A 13,078-nucleotide genomic window follows, 5' to 3' on the forward strand; every position below is an offset into this window, starting at 1 on the left:
AAACAAAACAAAACAAAAATCTCTTAAACAAAACAGATGACATCCTGCTCTCTCCTTCTGGTTTTTTCCTATTGAGACCTTGGTGTGTCCCTCTGAAGAGCAAGGTGTGTGAGCTGGGATAAGAACAGTTCCTCCCATTGTCAGTTGCACTCTTAGCCTTCCAGGGTGCTTTCCCATCTAATATTTCACCAAATCTCAGACAGGGGCAGATTTATCATCATTTTACACAAATGCTGGACTTGGCACCAATAACACAAGATTTCATAACCTCTGACACCCTGGGCAAAGAACTTCACCTTTATTTCCCCTCAATTACTTCATCTGTAAAATGGGTATAATCATACCCTACTTCCCAGGGTCATTGTAAGAATCAAATGAAATCACATATATAGAGTACTTTGCATACCTAGCATTATATAAATGCTAGTTATTATTATTAGCTATTATGAAGAGAAGAAGGCTCAGAAGGGAAGTGCTAAGGTGCTAAAAGTAGCACTAAGATCCTCGATGCTGTGACTTAATTCAGGTCAACTGAATTGGTGACATCCAGGCCCTGAATTCAGGCTCTCTGATTCCTAGCCACCTACTCTTGACTAGACCATGCTTTTAAAATGCAAAGTTTTCCTCCAGATGTCATACTTGGCCATTTCCTTGGTTCTTATATAAATCTCTTTAATTAAAAAATGAAATTGGTTCTGTGTTTGAATGAAGAAGTTTCTGCTCAGGTTGGTTATTTAAGATTAAGAATGTCTTAGGAATGAATTTGATGCTGCTATAGAGCCCCTGAGTAAATGAGATGCTTTTTTTCTTTCTCTAATAAGGTTTCACATGTTCTCCCAAATTCCCTGCTTCCGGGTCCTGGTGTGCGGTGGGGACGGCACAGTGGGCTGGGTGCTGGGAGCCCTGGAAGATATCCGGCACAAATTGACATGCCCAGAGCCTTCTGTGGCCATCCTACCTCTGGGCACAGGTGAGCACATTCAGATCCTGGATGTAAGGACTTAAGGGGGAGGAAGTAACATCCTGGGGGAGAGTGAAAGAGAAGCATTTCATGATAACCAGCAGCAGACAGGGATATCATGAAGACAGCCCATGTCAAAATATTCCCATTGTTCCTGGTTTCTGTAGCAGCTCTAGTTTTATAAAATACTTGCACAACAACCCTGTGAGGTAGGGAATAGAAGTTATATTTCTCTCATTTTATAGATGAGAAGTGTGAGAAATATAAGACCTAGAGAAAGGGAAGTAACCTAGTTTACAGTTACTGCCATAGCCTAAATTCAAAACCTGCTCTCCTCAATTTTGGAAAGTCAAAATTCTTTCTGCTGCCTCACAGACAGTGAAAATACGAACTAGCAATTGAGAGCAAAATAGTAACTCACGTGTTTTTAGTAATTTAAAGTTTACCAAGTACTTTCCAGGTACCTCTGATCAGAACATGACTTTAAGTCTTATTTTTCAGGAGACAGAGAGCTGGAACACGTAGAAGGGGTGCTGGTAATTGGGGAAGGATACCTCTAGGGGGCATACCTGAGTAATTATTGAAAGGTTGCAAGAGATTCAGCTCTCTGTTCAAAGGCACTTTCCAATTCCTCTGGAGCCATTATCCTTTTATCTCTCACCATAAAACCTGCTCCCAAGAAGGAATGGAAACTCATTCACACTGAGGTACAGAGGTAAAGAGCTTCCTCCTCAGAAATATTTGTATTTTGAAAGGCATCAAGACCCTTACCTCTATACCAAGGTATCCTTCATTTGAGGTAAATCTCAGGATGATTTCAAAAAAACTTGAGAAGACTTGTATGAACTGATACAAAGTAAAGTGAGAAGAATCAAGGGCACTGTTTGTACAGTAACAGCAATATTGGGAAGATAATCAACTTTGAAAGACTTGGGAGTCTGATCAACACAATAACCAATTAGGAGTACAAAGGACTCCTGATGATACGCACTCTCCATTCCCAGGTAGTGTGGCCAACTGCATAAAGATAGGAAAGACACTTCTTTGGCAGAAGGTATCTCCTCATCTGGGTGTACCCAGTACCAGTGAAATCACAGGCCCAGTATCTCCCTATCCCTGTCAAGGCCCAGGGCCAGTAGCTTGACGTTGCTGGTGTTAGGAAATTCTAGGTGTTCACAAGGCTGCCAGGTGGCACAGATGATAGAGCACCATACCTGGAATCGGGAAGATTCATCTTCCTGAGTTCAAATCTGGCTTTAGACACTTACTAGCTGGACAGGTCACTTCACCCTGTTTGCCTCAGTTTCCTCATCTGTAAAATGAAGTGGAGAAGGAAATGGCAAACCACTCTGGCATTTCTGCCAAGAACATTCCAAATGAGGTCATGAATAGTTGGATATGAATAAAATGACTGAACAATGACAGCAACAAAAGCATTAACAGCCAGTTTAGGGGAAGGAGCATTTTCAGTGGCTACCCTTTCATTTGTCCAGCAAACATTTGCAAGCACAATCCTAGACTCTGCTGATGGAGATAGGATAAGTAAGACGCGGTTCTCTGTCTTCCAGGACATCCAAGAGACTTCATACACAGTGGGAAAAAGAGGGAGGAATAAGACATCTGCTAGTTATGCAAGAGAAGCATAAAGTGATAGGAGATTTCTGATATTGAATGAAATATATACAACTAGGAGGATCTCTGTTGAAGTAACAAACTCTTAGAGCTAAAAAGGACATTGAAGTCTAATCATTTCAATTTACAGAGGAGGAAACAGAGTCAAGGGAAATTAGATTTTTTCTAAGGTGGGGAGTCAAATTCAGATTTCTCAAGTCTCAGTCCCACACGTCTGTTACCAAGGTATCTCACATTTAAAGTATACCCCAGGATGGTTTAAAAAAAAAAACCAGAAAATTTGTATGAACTGATACAAAGTAAAGTGAGAAAAACCAAGAGAACTGTTTGTACAGTAACAGCAACATCCAGGAAGATAATCAGCTTTGAAAGACTTGGGAGTGTGACTGACACAATAGCCAATTACAAGTACAAAGGATTCCTGATAACACCCCCAGACAGAGAGTTGATAGATCTAGAGTGCAGATTGAAGCATGTTTCTTTTTCTTTCTTTTTTTTTTTTTTTCTTTTTTTGGAAATGGCTAATGAGGAAATTTCTTTTTTTTATTTTTATTTTTATTTATTTATTTATTTTTTAATAGCCTTTTATTTACAGGTTATATGCATGGGTAACTTTACAGCATTAACAATTGCCAATCCTCTTGTTCCAATTTTTCACCTCTTACCCCTCACCCCTTCCCCCAGATGGCAGGATGACCAGTAGATGTTAAATATATTAAAATATAAATTAGATACACAATAAGTATACATGACCAAACCGTTATTTTGCTGTACAAAAAGAATTAGATTCTGAAATATTGTACAATTAACTTGTGAAGGAAATCAAAAATGCAGGTGGGCATAAATATAGGGATTGGGAATTCAATGTAATGGTGTTTAGTCTTCTCCCAGAGTTCTTTCTCTGGGTGTAGCTGGTTCAGTTCATTACTGCTCCATTGGAAATGATTTGGTTGATCTCATTGCTGAGGATGGCCAGGTCCATCAGAACTGGTCATCATATGAGGAAATTTCTTTTGCATGACTATATGTTTATAATTGTTTTTGTTTTCTTCTCAATGGATAAGAGAAAAGGAAAAGGGAGGGAAAGAATTCAGAACTGAAAATAAAATAAAATTGAATTAAAAAAAATAAAATGAAGTATAGCCTGGTGGATACGTAAGAATTACACAGATAGAAATGGGGAATGATTCCAGATATAAGAGAAGGCTTGAGCAAAAATAAGGGAAAATATCTTGAATATGTTAGAGGGCCTGATGAGTACTCAGGTTTAATTAGAGAATAGAATAAATAAGAAAGGAGATTTTGGAGATTAGGACAGTATCTCATCTTAGTCCCTAGCTTTTGAGACTCACTTAGGACTTGGAAGGAAATAGTTATTTACTTTGGGTGTTTTAAGAAAATATGAGTGCTCCCTTTTTTCCCAGGTAATGATTTGGGCAGAGTGCTACGCTGGGGAGCAGGCTACAGTGGGGAGGACCCATTCTCCATTCTGGTATCTGTGGATGAAGCTGACCATGTCCTCATGGACCGATGGACAATTCTTCTGGATGCTCAGGATGTTGTCGAAAACACTGAGAATGGGCTGGTTGATCCAGAGCCCCCAAAGGTAATTTTTTTTTTCATTACTTCAGATAATAAATTACCTGAAGTAATAGAATAATTGTTCACCCATCAAGATTCTGATTTTGGGGATGGAAGGGACGCTAGACCATAGAAGGACAGAATAGGAAGAGTAAAAGATGGGAGGGAACCTTAAGAATTTTCTAGTCCATCACTTTTATTTTATAGATGAAGAAATTGAGGTCCTCCATCCCAGCATTGAGTGATTTGTCCGGATTCTACATGCAGTAAATAGGATTCAGATCCTTACTTTTTTCTCACATCTTTCTATTTAAGCATGGTGAGATGTTAGCTTAAAAAAAATTTCCTTGCTGAAAATAAGCTATATACTGGTCTCTGAGCAGGAAACATCATGGCAAATTTACTTGATTATTTGGCCACCATTTGAAAACAATGTACGTGAAGCAGTTTTTGCAAGGGTCAATGCTGAAAAATTACCCGTGCATATGTTTTATATATAAAAAACTATAATAAAAAAAGTATTAAAATTTTAAAAAAAGAAAAGAATGTGACTCTGTAACTTCCTTCAGAGCCCACCTATAGTGCCACTAACTAAATGAGGCCCTTCCTGATTTCATAAGCCTCTTTTCCCCAATTAGGGGCATTCGATCTTCCTTTTAATTACCTTGCATATACTTTCTCATTTACCTCTGTACACATTATATTTCTCACCACCTCCATTTCATTTTTATATCTCTAGGACTGGCATAGTGCCTGGCACAAAGTAAAAGCTTAATAAATGTTTTTAAATTGAATTGGGAAAACTGAGATTCAGAGAAGTAAATTAACTTGGTCAGGGTCATATAAATAAATGTGCATCCAGGTCCCAGATTGCCCTTAATTATCCCAGGTTATCCAAGCAAGCTAAGTGCTATAGGAGGGGCAAACTGGGACAGATGAGTAGGAGTGGAGGATGAGTGGGTGAGAGGGGGCAAGGCATGGAGGAAGGGGCCAAAGATGCTGCAGCAGCCTATGCCTAATGACATAGACATAAAGAGATGGGGGAGAAGGGTTAATCTGTTCCTTTTGCATTGAGGGATAGGCCCAAAGGGTCTGAAATCAACTATATTTTGTAGTGTCTCTTTTACATTTTGGGTGATAAGGAAGGAATAGCTCAAGAGAAGCAGAAATGGCCCAGAGACTCATGTTTTTCTCATGGTGATATTTCTGTTTTGATTTTGCTTTCTCCTCTCCCAACCTTCTCCAGATTGTACAGATGAATAATTACTGTGGAATCGGAATCGATGCAGAATTGAGTTTGGACTTCCACCATGCAAGAGAAGAGGAGCCAGGCAAATTTACTAGCAGGTAGTCATCATGGATTTTCTAAAGCCTATGACTGAGGGCAAGGTGAAATTTATATTGGGCTTGGCCACCCTAGGATTTGGGGATCATATAGTTAGAGCCAGCCGGGATATTGATTTCAGCCCCTTGATTTTACATATGTAAGGCTTGGGATGAGCCTCGCTTTACACTCTTACTAGCTGTGAGATTCTAGGCAAGTTACATAATCTCTTCTCTGCCCCAGTTTCCTCATCTGTAAAATTTTGATAATAATAGCACCCACTCCCAGGGTTGTGAGAATTAAATGAGATATATGTAAAGCACTTTGCACAGTGCCTAGCAGATAATAAGTGCTTAATAAATGTTTATTACCTCCTCCTTCCCTTTCCCTTTCCCCTTAAAAGAAGCTCCCACATAACTAAGGAGCACAAGGTAAGCCAACTAGTCCCATGCCTCCTCACTTTTGATTCAAGGCTTTAGTACTGAGGGAAGGGCTAGAGACACCTGTGAGGGTAAGGATGTTTTCCATCTTTAGATTCCACAACAAAGGAGTATATGTCAAAGTTGGGTTACAGAAGATCAGTCATACCAGGAACCTCCACAAGGATATCCGACTTCAGGTGGACCAGCATGATGTGGAATTACCAAACATCGAGGGGCTGATCTTCATCAACATCCCCAGGTAACAAGCAGCCCAACTGCTGATGCTCAGCAGGTCCCAAACAAGGGCTTGCTCAATTAAATTCAGCTAACATTTCCTGGAGTTCTGCCCTATGCAGGGCCCCAATAACACAAAATTGAAAAACAACCACGTACTCTCTGCCCTGTTTTAGATAAGGAGCTGAAAAACATTCACAAATAAGCTTAAGACAAGTTAAAATAAGATGAAATGCCCAGAAAGTGCCAAGCAGCCTTAGAAATTCTATGATGGAACAAATAGTGGGGATGGTTACATTTCCAACTAGAGAGATCAGGGAAGGTTTCATGGAGGTGGAGGACCCAAACTGTCCTCAAAGGAGGTTGGTTCATTAGTTTTATGAAACCTGAGAGATAAGACTCTTCAAGAGCAGATCAGTATGAATGAGTAGTTTGGATTATGGAGTATTTAAAAAGAAGCCTCATTTTCCCAAAATAACCATATCCCCACCTCTTTTGAAGCATGATCCCAGATTTTTCTCACCTCCATTGCTCTTGATTTTGTTGATGCAGCTGGGGCTCTGGAGCAGATCTCTGGGGGTCTGACAATGATTCTCGGTTTGAGAAGCCACGGATTGATGATGGTCTGCTGGAGGTGGTTGGGGTGACAGGCGTTGTTCACATGGTAAGTTCTCTGAGAAGCAGGATTTGCTTCTTCCCTCTTGTTGAGAGCTTCATGTTGCTGTGATAGAATTCACAGAGGGTAATTGGGTTTCTCTGGAGTTCAAAGATTGGGAGGGGAGGGAAAGGGAAAAGAAAAGGGAGAGGGTCATCTTGAAAAATCCAAAGACATGGCAGCTGGTGAGTTTAGTATCTCTAGTCAAACCATCTATGGCTCTTCATTGGCTATGGGATAAAATCCTAGATCATCAACCTACAATTCAAAGCCCTTAATAAGCTACTTCATCTTAACTGTTATCCCCTTTTGTTCCCCTCCTTCCCATCTAGACCAGGCTCCTCTCCCTTTTCTCTGTATATGATAAAACTAATTTCACTTCTGCTTCTCTCCCTCTGTGGAATGTCCTCCTCATTCTGTTGACATCCAGCTTAGAGGATTTGGACATGAGCTAGATCCTGAAGGATGGTTAGAATGTAGAGGAGCAATGAAGAGTGAGAAATCTTTGTGGTATATTACTTGTAGATCTCTATGGGTGTTTACTATTCTGACTTTATATAAATTGTTTAGAATTTTGCCTTTGGCTTATGAGGGTGGGAAGCACTGAATAGTTCCCTTCATCCTCACAGGGCCAAGTGCAGGGGGGATTGCGTTCAGGAATCCGAATTGCTCAAGGTTCCTATTTCCGAGTCACCCTCCTCAAGCCAATCCCAGTACAAGTTGATGGGGAGCCGTGGGTTCAGTCCCCAGGCCACATGATCATTTCTGCTGCTGGACCAAAGGTATACATTTTCAGACCATGTCCATCTTATATTTAATATAAATGTCTTATTCTAGTACAATATTTAATATAAATGTCTTATTCTAGTACAATAGCTTACAAAGTACTTTCAACATTTTTTCAACATCATTTCATTTTCATATCAAACCTCTGAAAGTAAAAGAGTCAGTGTTAATTCTATAAGTGATTGAACTGAGACACAGATAGGCAGAGTAGTTTGCACGAGTTCATACTGCAAATCAACGGCGAAACCTCTGTTAAGATAGGAGAATTTGACAAAGGAAGAAGCATAAACTCAGCCCTAGAGGCTAAAAATCTATATTGAGGACAGTAAGAAAATAGATTTGCTTGGAGTGGAGCAAGTTGTGTTAATAAGGTATGAAGTAATAAATGCCAGACATAAGAGTTTAGATCTCAGGTAGAAATTATGGATTGGAAAAGGTTCCTCATAAGACCTCAGTTGCACTTCCAAACCTTGCTAACTGTGTACCTGGGCAAGTTGTTCCATATCTTAGCCTATTTCATTTGCCATAAAAATGAGATTATAAATTATGCCCTTTCATTATTACCAATCCCACAAAAGTTGTGAAGGAAAATGCTATATGTAAACAAAATGCTTTAGAGATGTGAGTAGTTATCATTATCTAAAAGATGATATGGGGTCTTAATGTGTCCCTTATTAGAGGCCATGATGGGAGTCAAGTTCCAAGATGATTAAGACAGCCGAGTGTGGGATGAATTAGGAAAACAGCATTTCTCTGCATCTCCTCCCCTCCTTCCCCCCACTTTATTGCAGATAGAAGGGTCAGAGAGCTTGATATACCGCTGGGCTGGGTTGATGTATTGGTTAATATTGCTGAATCGCTTTTAGTTTTCTCTTTCTTTTTTATTTTTTGTTGCAAGGGATGGCTCCCTGCCTGAGGAATATATTGAGAAATGAAAGTGCTAGAGAAACAAAGGACATCAATAAAAAAAATTTGAATTGCTGAAGGAGGAAAAAAATAACCCCTAGCATTTTTCTTTCAGGAGCAAAAAAGTTTTTTTCTTCCAGTTCTTTTGCAGTGAGAGCCAAGATTTCTTGTGAATGTGCTATTTGGTTAAGATTTTAAAGTTATTTTCTAATAATTGTAGAAAAATTAAGCCTGCCATACTTTTTTTGTTCTTTTTATGGAAAGACAAAACGGGTGACCTTTTTTGAAGTGGCTTTCATTCCCAGAATCCATTTTCTGAATTGGGTTTTGTGTGACCTCATCTAGCAGCAGTTACATTAATAAATAACTTGGTGCATGAGAGCCCTGCCACATCTGGAACAGTCATGTGATATGTCTCAGGAGAGAATCACAGGAACCTGGAGAACAGTGTACATGTTAACTATAAAATGGAAATAAAAACGTCAGTAGAAGGTATAATCAGCTCTAATGAACCCTAAGTCCCAGGGACTTGGGACAAAGGACAAACAACATCTTAGATATAGCTAGGTGGAGCTGCAGACAGAGTCAGATCAAAGTTCACATCAGGCAAGTCACTTAATCTGCCTCAGTTTCCTCAACTTTGGTTGTTAATCCTTTGTTTTCAAAGAAGACCAATGAAGATTTGGGGGGATGACTTGTTTATGAATCTGATTTAAGTAAGGCAGAATTGCATAAACTTCTCAGGCTCTCTTTCTGAATAATCCAAGTAGAAAAGGATAACAATAGTGCCAAACTCTCAAGGTTCTTAAGAGAATCAAATGAGATTATATTGGTTAAATTCCTTCCTTCTTCCCTTAAGTTCCTCTCTTTTTCCTTCCTTTCTTCATTCTTTTCTTTCTCCCTCCCTTGCTTCTTCCTTCTCTCTTTCTTCCTTTACTTCCTTTCCTCCTTTATTCCTTTCCTCCTTCTTTTCCTCCTTTCCTTCCTTTTTTCCTTCCCTCCTCCCTTCCTTCCTTCCTTTCCACCTTCTCTCTCCTTGCCTTCCTCCATTCCTCTTTCTTCCTTTTCTCCCTCCCTCATGCCCTCCTTGTATTCTTTCAGTAGACATGTGGAACACCACAAGCAGGGTATGTGTTTACATTGTCGATACACTGTCAGGTATCATCATTTAGATTTTGATTAACTGCTTTTCTTTATTATGATGTAGATTTTAGAAGGGGGGATGTCTAAGGAAAAATGCTATTGTTTAAAAACAAAAAGCATCTATTTGAAAAGGGCATGATGCTGATACTTAATTTGTTATATGACCTTGAACAAGTTCCTTTCCTTTTCTGGTTATGATTTTCCTATCAGTAAAGAGAGAGTATTTGTAGAATCTTAGAAGTCATCTTGTCCTACCTCATTTTACAGATCAAGAAACTGAGGCCCAGTGAAGTAAGGATCATTGCCCAAGTTCTCATAGGTTGCCCAAGATTCAAATCTAGTTCCTCTCCCTCCAGATCCATTGGATTATCTTTGACAATTCTAAAGTCTGGTTATTCTATAACCTCTGATTCCATTACATAACAGTTTTCTTTAAATAACTTTTTATTTACAAGTTATATGTATGGGCAATTTTACAGCATTGACAATTGCCAAACCTCTTGTTCCAATTTTTCCCCTCCTTCCCCCCACCCCCTCCCCTAGATGGCAGGATGACCAGTAGATATTAAATATATTAAAGTATAAATTAGATATACAATAAATATACATGACTACATAACAGTTTAATGACAAACCTTCATCTCTTTTTCTGCTACCTCTACAGGTTCACATGTTGAAAAAGTCAAAGCAGAAGCCGAAAAAAGGAACAGGAAGCATGAAGGATACCAGAATGGAGAGTTTCGGAGGCTTAGAAGGAGAGCTGAAATAGAACAGGATGTGGAGCCCTAGCCAGTGAATGGCTCCCAGTGCACCCCAGGGCTGGGACAGAGAATGGGAAAGGAAGGCTTGCTGATATTCCATGCTCATTGCTGCCCTTTCATCATGTTTCCCATGTGTTAAATCCCATCTGCCCCTTGTGCTCTTAGCTTGGAAATGTGTGCATTTCATGGCTTTTTAGGAACCTATTCCTTCATCTTGAGGTTTGCCATATAAAGAAGTTAGAAGAAGAAACAGATTAGCCCCAGCATAGGCTTGGGGACAAACTCACTTATTGACTCCGCACCAGAATCAAACCATAAGCATCTACTTATCCATTGAATGTAATTTCTGGCCCTTTTTTGTCAGGTCCTTAGGATGCTCTTCCCAGACCAATGGAAAAAAAAAAAAAAAGGCTTCTCATGTACACAACTACTCCCAGGAAAACAAGAATCAGAAAAGGTGTGGGCGTTGATCTCCATTACTAAGGCCAGACTCATCTGGCATCAAGCTGGCTTTTCATTAAATTCTTGGTTGTTGTGGGTGTTTACAGAAAACCTAATGAGGCCTTCCACACAGTTTTAGCTTTGGTCACATCCTGTCCAAAGCTGCAGTTTGGTAGTACAAGTTATATTAACATAGCCATTTTATCCCAATATCTTTGAAGTGTTTGATGGAGACATTTATGGGATCAGTCATATTTATTACATTCCCCATTCCCAAGTGCCAGACTTTGTTGTGGTGAGAATCTGTGGTCAACGTGTACATATATTCCTAACTGCTTGACAGAAGATGTCATCTCCAATGGACACTCTATACCTATCTTTAAATTATGTACTTAAGGGTGCCAGAGACCCCCAGTGTGTATACAGTAGTGCCATTGAATTAAAATGAATTTTAAAGAAAGAAAGTAATCTATGAAAAAAATTTAGAAGGAAAAAGAGCAGATTCAATTGAGCAGATAAAGGGTAAGGAGATGGATTTTTTTGTTGTTGTTTTCTTTGGACAAATCACCTCTTATGGCCTGTTATCCCCACAAGAGGGCTTCACATTGAGAGCCAAGACTAGTGATGTTACTATAATGTCTTATCTTTCTCCCTCCTAGACTTCCTTCTGGAAACAATCCCTTGAAGGGTATTTTCTTGCCTTTACTTTCCTCCTCTTTTTACTGGCCCATCCTTCTTTAGCATCTTGGCCAGTGCAGTAGCCAGTTTGATCAGGTAGACCCAAGAATGATACTTTGCTAATATGGAAAGAGGCAGTGGATAATAGGACTTCATTTATCCCACAAGAATGCTACATTCTTTCAGAATGAAAATTTGTACAAAGAGTTAAGCATTTCCCTTTGGAGGAAAAAAGTTCCCATTCTGTAGATGTTCTTATTTCTTGCCAGGTGTGTGGGGTTGTAGAGGCTGGGTGATGCACTAAAATTAGAAATGTTTTCTAAAGATTTCAGAGGTACTTCAACTAAGAAGACTGAATTAACAATGAAGAGCCATTATTTCTTTGACTTGGTAGTTTTATACTAAATTCTTACTTAGTCTGGTCTACATAGAGAAAGTGGACCCCAAATGGCCTCTGTTCTGAACATTTGGTATTTTCCGTGCCAGAGAACTTTTCCTATGGTGCCCTCAGAGAGCTGGACCAAGAGAGGGAACAGTCTACATGAGTGCTTGGGTCATTCTTTCCCTAATGGTACTGACAGATGTGCTCAGTACTCCTGGGCATTCGGCTTCAGCTCCATCCTTCAGACCTGATGACCTCCCTCAACCTCAAATCCTACCTCTTTGGATTGAAGTCAGGATCAGTAGTCGCAATGTGACAGGGACCATTTTGTTGAAACATCCCACTGGGGCTGCCATTGGCTATATGATGAGTGTCCACTCACTCTTCTTTAAAATGGTGCTTTGGCCATAAGTTGTGGGAACCTGGCCTCGTTCATTAGATGGATGAGTGACCCTGACATGTGGTTCCCTGGGCAGATTAACTGCAAATCCAGCTGAGCTAATTAAAGAAACATGAAAGTTTACATTTTGTTAGACTGAGGAAAGATCCATTTTTCAGGGGCTATGAATGATTTTAGGAAACAGATGAGGCTGCCTGACTGCTTATTTAAACTCCCAGTGTTTCAATTGCAAATACCTGTTTTACTTCAAAATGAGAATTAAAAAAAATTTAGATATGCTAAATCCAACCCAAAACTTAAGAGATTATAAATTCTTCCTGTGCGTTAGGCCAAGTCCCTTAATCCTTTGTACAACCTATGGAAATGTGTAAAGAGTTCTGACTCTGGAGATGAATGAGATCCCCCTTTCCCCATTCCACCCCACTGCCAGTGCTCATTACCTTCCTAAGCCTCAATTTCCTCAATGGCTTCTGAGGGCCATCCGTTTATAAGAAATATGGAAATATTTCATTAAAAGACAATATAAATGCTTTAAAATATATGAGGCATTTTTTAATCATCTCATATTCTATATTTTATGGTCAGTATTTTTATATTAAATAAGAATTATAAAATAGCAGGGTACTTGATTTCTCAGCGGAAGGTCCATATTGGGTAATCCCCAATAGATGACAGAGTCTGCTTAAAGTTACTCTCCTCTCTGGGGAAGTGGACATGGAGGAAATTGGGGCTATTTGAGTTTATAAGACTATATTTTCCAGGAGAGAGCTGA

The 13,078-nt window shown here is 39.5% G+C and overlaps 1 protein-coding gene across 2 annotated transcripts in view; it reads left to right on the top strand.

The window, feature by feature from the left end:
* The window catches only part of DGKQ (diacylglycerol kinase theta), a 101,857-nt gene extending 90,453 nt beyond the window's left edge, over positions 1-11,404 (top strand). For both annotated transcript variants that reach the window (XM_031942662.1, XM_031942663.1), the window contains exons 17-23: positions 822-970; positions 4,018-4,199; positions 5,421-5,521; positions 6,033-6,179; positions 6,707-6,818; positions 7,439-7,591; positions 10,309-11,404. In XM_031942662.1, coding sequence (XP_031798522.1) covers positions 822-970; positions 4,018-4,199; positions 5,421-5,521; positions 6,033-6,179; positions 6,707-6,818; positions 7,439-7,591; positions 10,309-10,413 — 949 coding nt within the window. In that variant the 3' untranslated portion in view covers positions 10,414-11,404. The remainder of the gene's footprint in view (positions 1-821; positions 971-4,017; positions 4,200-5,420; positions 5,522-6,032; positions 6,180-6,706; positions 6,819-7,438; positions 7,592-10,308) is intronic.
* Positions 11,405-13,078: the final 1,674 nt, after the last annotated feature.

The sequence above is a fragment of the Sarcophilus harrisii genome, chromosome 6 (genome assembly GCF_902635505.1).
Source record: "Sarcophilus harrisii chromosome 6, mSarHar1.11, whole genome shotgun sequence".
Lineage (NCBI taxonomy): Eukaryota > Metazoa > Chordata > Mammalia > Dasyuromorphia > Dasyuridae > Sarcophilus > Sarcophilus harrisii.